This window comes from Euprymna scolopes, chromosome 2 (assembly GCF_053919585.1).
Source record: "Euprymna scolopes isolate OS-2025 chromosome 2, ASM5391958v1, whole genome shotgun sequence".
Taxonomy (NCBI): Eukaryota; Metazoa; Mollusca; class Cephalopoda; order Sepiida; family Sepiolidae; genus Euprymna; species Euprymna scolopes.
The window spans coordinates 25,697,047-25,706,877 of record NC_136483.1 but is presented as its reverse complement, the minus strand read 5'-3'; the positions used below and the strand labels follow the sequence as shown (position 1 = coordinate 25,706,877).

General features: G+C 32.6%; 1 protein-coding gene across 1 annotated transcript in view; it reads left to right on the top strand.

The window, feature by feature from the left end:
• LOC145303411 (glioma pathogenesis-related protein 1-like) overlaps nt 1-9,831 on the top strand; it is a 70,031-nt gene that overhangs the window by 12,737 nt on the left and 47,463 nt on the right. Inside the window, exon 2 of the mRNA XM_080144735.1 lies at nt 1-117. This exon is cut by the window's left edge and continues 48 nt beyond it. Coding sequence (XP_080000861.1) covers nt 1-117 — 117 coding nt within the window. The remainder of the gene's footprint in view (nt 118-9,831) is intronic.

Below are 9,831 nucleotides of genomic sequence, written 5' to 3'. Positions count from 1 at the left end.
GTCGTGGAGTTAATTCAAGCCAAAACAATACCATTGGTTGGAAAAGAACTAAAATTCGCCCTAGATTACCACAATGAGATGAGAAGACGTGAGAAAGGTGCTAACATGATGAAACTGGTAAACCATTATCTTTACTATTTTATAAAAGTTACTTTGTGTGTGTGTGTGTGTGTGTGTGAGCTCCTTATAGGTCCCGAAACGGCTGAGCCAATCTTTTGCAAATTTCACACAAAGCTAATTTATGTCTGGCAGTGTTTTTAGATATGTTTTTCACATAAATAAATCCGAGAAGTATCGAAAATCGAAAAAAATCCGATCTTTAAAATACCTTTTCGCTTTTATAGATAAAAAAGAATAAATTTTACAGGGAAATATTTTACATTACACTGGCAAGGGAGATAATAAAATTTCAGCAAATAATTTTTTCTTATAAAACAGATTTATGATAATCTGGAGATATAGCTTAGTGGTAGAGCATTCGATTACAGACCATATGATCTCCGGTTTTATCGCGGGTGTATCTCACCATTTTATTTATTTTTCTTATCAATAAGTTCAATTTATGATAAAATCAAGTCATTTCTTCGTTTGTATATTTTAAAACTAAACATTAATCAGAAGTGACTTTTCCAGAACATTCATCGTCAAGCCCAAATATCAGCTGATATGATATTGTAAGAAAACGAAATTTGATCAACGTCATTATCATTATTATTATTGCTTTTTTGAGAATAAGTCTTCCGGGAAAGGGCAAATTATTCTTCGTAATATACTACATTTGTATTATAGTCTTTACGTAACGTTGTTCGGAGAATCAACACGTTGTAGCCTCAGTCGCGAAGTAGACAATAGAAAAAACTTTAACTCGTTTTTTTTGTTGTACAACGGCATTTATTTCCATATTGTTACGGCCGTGGAGTAAACCACGTGATCTCGAACGTTCTCCGCTTTTTCTCGTGATTTCGTACGTTATTCCCGTCTCTAACCTAGTTTCTGTTTTAAAGTTTTTATTTTTTCCTTACGGTGACGTCATTTCGCATGTATTTGCATACGTGCGTCCGCGCTATATTATATTTGCAACAATATTCTGAGTTCGCGCCAAGCACCCATAAACATCAAAGACAACGTTTTAGTTTACTTCATGCATAACTTGAAAATAAATCATAAAAATAATAAAATGTTCAGGGTTGGAAAATGACTACATATATGTATTTATTCATTTACTGGTAACGCCGGAAATGCTTGTTAGTAAAAGATAAGATAATACTAAAATAGTGCGGGCAATTTTTTTTATCTTTATTTCCCCAAAACTTTCGCTATGCCGCACACTACCGTGGCCTTCAGAAATAGAAGGAAGCCTATCAACTGAAAAATGACGTCAGCGAACAAGATCTGTCAAACAATCAGACTGTCGATTATGAATTAGAGCTTTTTACAGAAAGCATTAGAAAACTAAAATTGCGTTGAAAAGAGAAAAATCGAAATTTAGTTTTTTTTTGTTACAGTCAGTGGTATTGAAACAGCACTTATTCAATATTAGTAACAAAAGAAAAAAAAAAAAGAAAGTGAAAGTTGTATTTTGTGCGTTAAAAGTAAATAAACATTCCGTTATTTCATGGACTTAAAAGACTAAAATTTGTTTATTATTTATTTGCAAATGAATTTAAAAAACAGAACACGATTCTAGTTATACTAGAACTGAATTACAAAAAACAAAAAATAAACATAAAAAATTAAGAATGTAAAAGTACACATGTTTGAAGTTGGATTATGAAATTAGGGATTAACAAGCAATAATTAAACAGAAGAATTATAATCAAATAATAAATAATTTAAAAAACGTAATCGAACTATAAATAACTTTTAAAAACAAAGACGAACTATGAATAAAATTTTCGAAAAATCGAACTATGAATATAATTTTAGAGACGACGACAAACAATAAGCAATTTTAAAAACGAACACGAACAATAATTTTCGAAAACGAAAACTAAAGAATGATAATTAAAAAATACAAAAACTAACGATAAATAATTTAAAAAAGGAAAAGTAACGATTAATTTTTGTAAACAAAAACTATTGATTAATATTTTTTAAATACGAAGACGAACAATAAATCTTTAAAAAACGAAAATGAACAATTAATAATTTTTAAAAATGAACTATAAATATTTTTTAAAAACGAAAACTAACGATTAATAATTTTTAAAAGCGAAAACGAACGATAAATTATTTTTAAAAACGAAAACAAACGATAAATAAGTTTTAAAAACGAAACTAACGATTAATAATTTTTATAAAAGAAAACGAACAAAAGATAATTTTTAAAAACGAAAACAAACGATAAATAAGTTTTAAAAACGAAGACGAATTATAAATTAGTTTAAAAACGAAGACGAACTATAAATAACAAAAAAAAAAATAACGAACGATAAATAATTTTAAAAACGAAGATGAACACTAGTTTAAAAAAATGAAAGTGAACGATAAATAATTTTTTAAAACGAAAACGAATGATAAATAATTTTTAAAAACGAAAAATAACGATAAATAATTTCTAAAAACGAATACGAAAAATGTTTAAAAACGAAAACTAACGATTTATTATTTTTAGAAACGAAAACGCACGATAAATATGTTTTATAAATGAGAACGAACGATGAATAGTTTTATAAAAGAAAAACAAACCATAAATAACTTTTAAAACAAAACGAACTTTAAATATTTAGTAAAACGAAGACGAACAATAAATGATTTTTAAAAACGAAGACGAAATTATTCTTATAGCAAAAAACTAATGATTTATAATTAAAAAAACTAAAACGATTTGGCAAGTGTGTAGTTTAGCGACGTAAATTATTTGAGAGACAAAAAAGTATTAAAATTATTTATTTTTATATAAAATACATTATTAGACGTTAAGGCTGAAATAAAACCCGGGGAAAATCATTTTTATTATTTATTCAACATTTCTTATTAGACTAAATGTATGACAACTAAAATTTTAAAATGGGCGTTTCTAAGGTTTGACAGATTGGCGATTTTAATGTCAAATTTGGACTTATTTACGTCATTTCATGAACTGTTTTTGATCGCCATATTGTTTTGTAACAAAAAATGCGTAAAAAAGGACAAATTTAGCCTTAAAATGGCCAATCTGTCAAACTTTAGAAACGCCAAATTTTAAAAGCAATACGCCGGCTTCGATTGTCGTAAATTTAGTCCAATAAAAATGATGAAAAAAATAATAAAAAATAATTTTTTCTGGTTTTATTTCAACCTTTGGGCCTAATAATGTTTCATATAAAATAAATAGTTTTTATAAATTTTTGTTTGTCAAATAATTTACGCCGCTAAACTACACGTTTATCAACGATTTAAATTTAAACAATTTAAATTATTACAGAAAATAGGTTTTCAATCAAACTTATAGAAAATCTGTTGGATAGTTTAATAAAAAATAGGTTTCTAAATAATGTTATTATTTCACCACAGTCCGTATTCTACATAAATACCAAAAACTAATAGATTAATGTATTTTGAGATTTTATTTAGAAGTGGACTTGATAAAAATATACTGAAAATACAGACAAATTGTTTTGATGTACGTATCATCAGTAGAGATACCCGGCGTTACCCGGAATTGAATGATGATCTACAAATGTTTCACATTTTTCACATTATTTATTGCCATCGACATTGATGAAATCGCCCATTTTTTAATCAATTCGTTAGTTTGCCTGCTCTAGTTGGGACCCATCGTGGTGCATCGGGAGGAAACTTTACATACTCCCCTGCTGTTACTTATTCCACTATATATACATGCCACTGCTAATTTTATAAAATTATTTTTATATATAATCGCTTGAATTAAAATTTCAAATGTAAAAGTCAAGCATAATGGTTCAATTGTGCTCTAAAGAGAAACCATCATTTCGAATGCGCTTCCATCATATCAAACAACATACTGTTGATTTTATAGGCTAGGCTGTAGTGTTTGTGCGGTGATAATGGCTTGAATTAAAGTTTGAAATGAAAAAGTCAAGTATCATGGTGCAATTGTGCTTTAAACAGAAACATTCATTTCGAGCATGTCCATGTTATATCACAAAGTCACTATTAATTTTATATGTCGAACCTTTCGGCTTGTGTGATAATAAAACTTCTCAAATGCATATGTTATTGTGAGGCTGTGTAAAATGTTAGCTTTGGTTAAAACCGCCTGTTTCTTCTTTCATCGGATTATTTCGATTAACACATACTTATCGAAGACATTTCGATACACATCCTATCCAAGAACACTGCCAGACACATAAAGTACCTTTGTACATTTGGGAATACAGGATGCTATGTGTAGTAGGGCGTCAACACCGCCTTGCAAAACAAAAACAAAAAAACAAAAAAAAAAATTAAAAAAAAAACAATAACCTAACGTCATCACTTGCCATGACCGGAATATACATGTGATTGGGAACCGCTTATACATTAAACTTTTCTTTGACATTTCCCTCTTCCCAACTAGGTTAAATGCCGCAGAATGGCGCATATACCGCTAACGACGGTGTATATGAATTCGTTTTATATATATATATATACCTTTTCCAGTTCAAAATGGGAATAGTTCTATTCAAAGTGGGAAGAGTTCAGTTCAAAATAAGAAATTTAAAATAAAAAAAAACTAAATTTATGAATATTTTTGATGCTACAACAAGGTATTGATTTGTTAATATTTTTAGCCCAATGGTTAGGTCAACTGAAAATCGCGATAACAGGAGAGGTACGAAAGCACGTATCTTGGAGGTACATGAGATGGATGGAAATTGGAAAGCACTAACGGAAAATCTTTCTATTCTGAAAACCACCCTCTTTCGCTAGATTAGTAAGGGAAATCAACCTGATACAAGAAGAGGGCCTAGAAATTGTAAGGTCATCAGGTGCATTTGGATTTTATTCAAGCACTAGTGGATGAAAATCCTAGGATCACATTAAATGTGATTTGTGAAAGGATTGAAGCTCAGTTTGGGGTTAAATTGTCCAAATCTACAGTAGCGAAGCATCTAAATATGATGACTTATACGCTTAAAACTGTAATATTTGTGCCCAAAAGGACAGATTCAATTGAGAATAAAAATAAACGTAGTTTATTTTGTTCAAAATTATTGAATTACCAATCAACTGAAAAACCCATTTTATTTATGGATGAAACGAACTTTAATGTTCATATTTCCAAGAGAGATAGGCGTTCTTTAAAGGGTAGGCGATGTAACGTAGTTTCAGCCGATACTCAGAGTGCCAATATTCACATTATTAGATGTATTGGTTCCCATGGCCTCGTGTACCATGAAATTCAAAGGGGGTCTTTTCGAAAGGGAAGCGCACAGTTTTGGATGCGAGAATGTTTGAGAGCTGCAAAGAGACAATATGGGGTTCCAGTTGTGATGGTTGTTGACAATGCTCCATGTCACTCAAACATTGAAGAAGTTTTTAGTGAATAAGAATTTCCAGGATGTGAAGTGCTTAGGTTGGGACGCTACAGTCCCATGTTTAATCCAATTGAACAAGTATGGTCTTTAATCAAAGCTTACACCAAGCAGGAATTGGCTGCTAAAATTGTGAGTATTCTTGCAACGAAGAGAAGAGATGGCTTGTCAATTACGGAACAAAGAGCAAGAGCTTTGACTTTATTAATTGAGGAAGACTTGGGAAGGTTTACACCAGAAGTATGCAATCGTTTCATAGCTAGAATTCAATCTAAAATTCCTGCATTAGAAGATGTTGTCTTCTAATAAATGATTGTAAGCATTTTTTTATATTATAAAATGTTAACAATATAATTGCTAAAATAATTTATAAAATAAATTTTATATTTATATTTATAATAATTTTTCCATTTTGAAATGAACTATTCCCATTTTGAAATGAACTACTCTCATTTTGAACCGGAAAAAGTATAGTTATGTTAAAACTAATATGAACATATGAATGCATATAATATCGAGCGATACTGCTATAAAAATACATTTTATACCTATTCATCTCTTAATGCTATAACGGTATAAATTCAGTTCATGTCTAGACAACTCAAAATTACTAAAAATATACAAATATACAAATACATTTTTAAAATCTCGTAATCTCTTAATTTCAATAAACATATAAATGTTTTTTATATCATGTCACTTGTCATTGGTTGTAATATATACACATATTTTGTATCCCGACACCTGTAAATTTGTTCTAATATATACATGCATTGCCACAAATGTGCAAACACATTTGAAATCTACACATTTGTTGTAATCCTAGTTAAAAGGTTAAAAGGAAAACAGATTACTCGAGTAGAGCATGTGCGAGTTTGTTGGCAGACAAACGAAAAGACAGAAAAGTAAAAAAAAATATTCTCTATTTTTTAGAGTGACAAACTTGTTGAACGTTTAACAATAAACGAGAAAAAAACTCTTCTTTGTGATATTTTCCCAATATTTTGTGAATATTGAGTCAGTCACGATATCTAGTTACGTTATCGAGTAGTTAGTAATTTTTGTGAATACGAAGATCTTTCATTGTTTTTTACTTTAGTGTCGTAAACACTGAATTGTTTTTTTGTGCATGTTCAAACAGTATTATAAAAAGAAACCCCATTTGTTTTTATTTCTACTTCAGTATTGTAGATTCAAAGTTGGTTTTTCGTACAGGATTTAACAGTGTCAGAGGTGGAGAAAAAATCTATGCTGAGTTCGCAATTAGTCGCCAAATATTAGAAGTGTGCTCATTTACGTTTGCAATAGTTATAGCAAACTAAACTGGGATTATTGAGACGGGTTATCCTTTGAACCCATGTTCACTATTGTTATAGCGAATTTTCGTGAGTACAAACTCAGCTGTGACAATCAGGCTTTAGTAGGGTGTATTACAATTCCTGTTGTAGCAGTTCATTTGAACCTGAAATCATAAAAATCTTTTCAGTCATCTTATAAGATGTATAGCAACACCACTGAATTTTCAAGAGTCTACGACAATTTTAAATGCCTGTACAAAATATATGGACACTTATTGAAAGCACCTCATATATCTTAAATCAAGATTGTTTGGATTTTGACCAAGGTTTGTGAGTTATAGGTGCTGTCTTCGCTACCAAGACACACCCTTTACAGGTTTTAACTATATTAGTGATATCTTGGTCCATGGATGGCCAGTAAACAAAGTTATGCATCAGACATTTCATCCTGCTAGTGCCGGGATGACTCATGTGGAAATCTTTAAGTATTATTATTTGCAGAATTTCGGTGATAATGACTCTTTCACTATAAAGCTGGATGTTTTCGCAGACCGAGTAAATGTATGAAGTTAAATCTACTTCCGCTAATTTTTGCTTAGTCTTCTTAATAAATTTATCATTCATTGCCTTTGTCTTCATTTCTTGAAGGATCATCGGTAGTTCCTGAATTGTGCTGTATATCATTGTTTTAATTCCACTGTTGCTGCGCAATACGGCGATTACCGTGTCCTCGAGAGGCTCTCCCCGAATTGAATTTAACCTATATAGTCCGTCCACATACGTAATCTCTGAACGTATATGCCATTCACTGGAGAAAACAAGGGAGGTTAGACCAGTAGCCCTCGATATATCTAAGGCTTTTGATAGGGTATGGCACGATGGTCTTCTAAGAAAAATCATATAATATGGTATCACTGTAATAATACATAACTTAATTAAATCCTTCTTAAGTAAGAGAAGAATCCAGGTTGTCCTCGACGGTCGTACATTTAAACAATATGATATAAATGCAGGAATACTTCGGGGGTCTGTCGTTGGAACTTTATTATTCCTAATATTCATAAATGACCTCCCAAATAAAATGGTCTCTGAGATGGGTATATTTGCTGATGACACCACGCTCTATAACAGGGACGAGGGGAAAACAAATGAACGCATATCTAAGGAAATGAGAGAAGCACTAGAGGAAGACCTCAAATCTGTAGTGGAATGGGGACAAAAATGGAGGGTCACATTCAATGCTGCCAAGATTAAGCGTGTTTCCTTCAATAACTACAAGAAACCTTCTCTATCACTAATAGCAATGGTCAAAAACACATTACCTGAAAGTACTTCTTTTAAACTCCTCGGCCTAACGTTCACAGGGAACACAGGGAGTTGGAACAGATACATTAAGAGCATTACCAAGGCTGCTGCGAAGAAGGTGGGCTCTCCCCATCGTGCTAAAAAGCTACTTACACCTGAAAGTATTTTGTACCTCTATGAGGCTACCATTCGCCCATGTATGGAGTACTGTTGTCACATTTGGGATGGTGCCTCTGCTACTAGTCTCTCACAGGGTTCAAAAGAGAGTCGCTAACCTGATAGGTCCTGAACTGTCATCTAAGCTTCAACCTATGTCCCATTGCATCCCTCTGCCTGTTCTACATGAATGTAATGGTAAATGCTCCGACTAACTACAAGCACTTGTACACCTGACAAACCCGACAAGCAGCAAAATCCCACCCTACACAGTAGAGATCCATAGGTGTAAGGAAACCTTCTACTTTACTAGTTTCTTTCCCAGAACTGTTAGTCTTTGGAACTCCCTTCTGGGATTCTGCTTTCCCAACTGTACTGACATGCAGAAGTTCTAGTGTAATGTGAACAGACATCTTGCTGCTCATCTCCCTTCATAATATCCCCACAAATAATGTCTCCGATAATAGCTTCAAAATGAGACTGCATTGTTTGTGGTGAAAACTGAATTTAAAAAGTTTTCTGTCGAGGATTTAGGGGGATTTCTACCATTATTATTGCGTGCTAACCATTCCCGAGTGCGCTGTGGGCATTCGTTACACAATCATCAAGAACTGTAATCAGAAATACATCTATAAGTGCGGCATGTTGATTTTACTATAGAGAAACTATGTGTTATGCTACCTGATGCGTTTGTGTAAGTAGAAAATCCAAGTCAATTACTGTGGTGGAAATTAAAGTCACCAAATACATATACTTGCCCACTAATATCGTTGGAGAGTGGTGTATCCATGCTGTCAGAGATTTGTTTAAGTAGGATACAGTCCTGGGTCGAGGGAGAGCAGCAGAGAAAATATAAGTAGCTAATATTATTTTGTATGTTAAGTCTAAAGGTCGTTTGATTTTAGTTTTGTTTCTCTAGTCAAGGTGTTTCTCTAGTGTTTCGAATATAGATTCCAAATCCGTGCATATGTCTGTCTGAGTCCTTACGGTAAAGTGGGAGATAATCAGGCATGTTAAAGTGGTTACAGAGGATGGAGGAATATAGGTTGATTTCACTTAGCGCTAAGATATCCGGGGTATTTGCTAGGAGAAATGATTCAACATAATCTAAATTAGTTCTAGCCTGCACATATTCGTAAATGCACGCCTCAAGGGAAGAGGCGAATTGGTTTTGTTTGAGTTTAAGTCTGATTTAATCGTAATTTTTGATTGGATTGCAATTTTATTTTATTTAGAAGTTTCAGTTAAGGTGGGAGGTGCTGGGCAAGTGGTTGTGCAGAATACCAGACATGCAACACAAGTAGACTATCAGTCGACTCCTCATCTACAGGATTGTGGCCTCAGGAAATCCCGCCGGAGATGGGCGCATGGTCCCTTTCCATGCGCGACATAACACTACAACCATCCCGATAGTATACAACTGATGATGGGAGTATATGCTATAAAAGGGATATTTGTTATAAAAAGAAACAGTATTTGTTTTTTTGTTACTTCAGTGTTGTAGATCCTGAGTTAATTTGTTGTACTGGCTTGAACAGTGTCAGAGTTGGAGAAAAAACATAGGTTGAGTTCGCAATTAGTCGCCAAATATT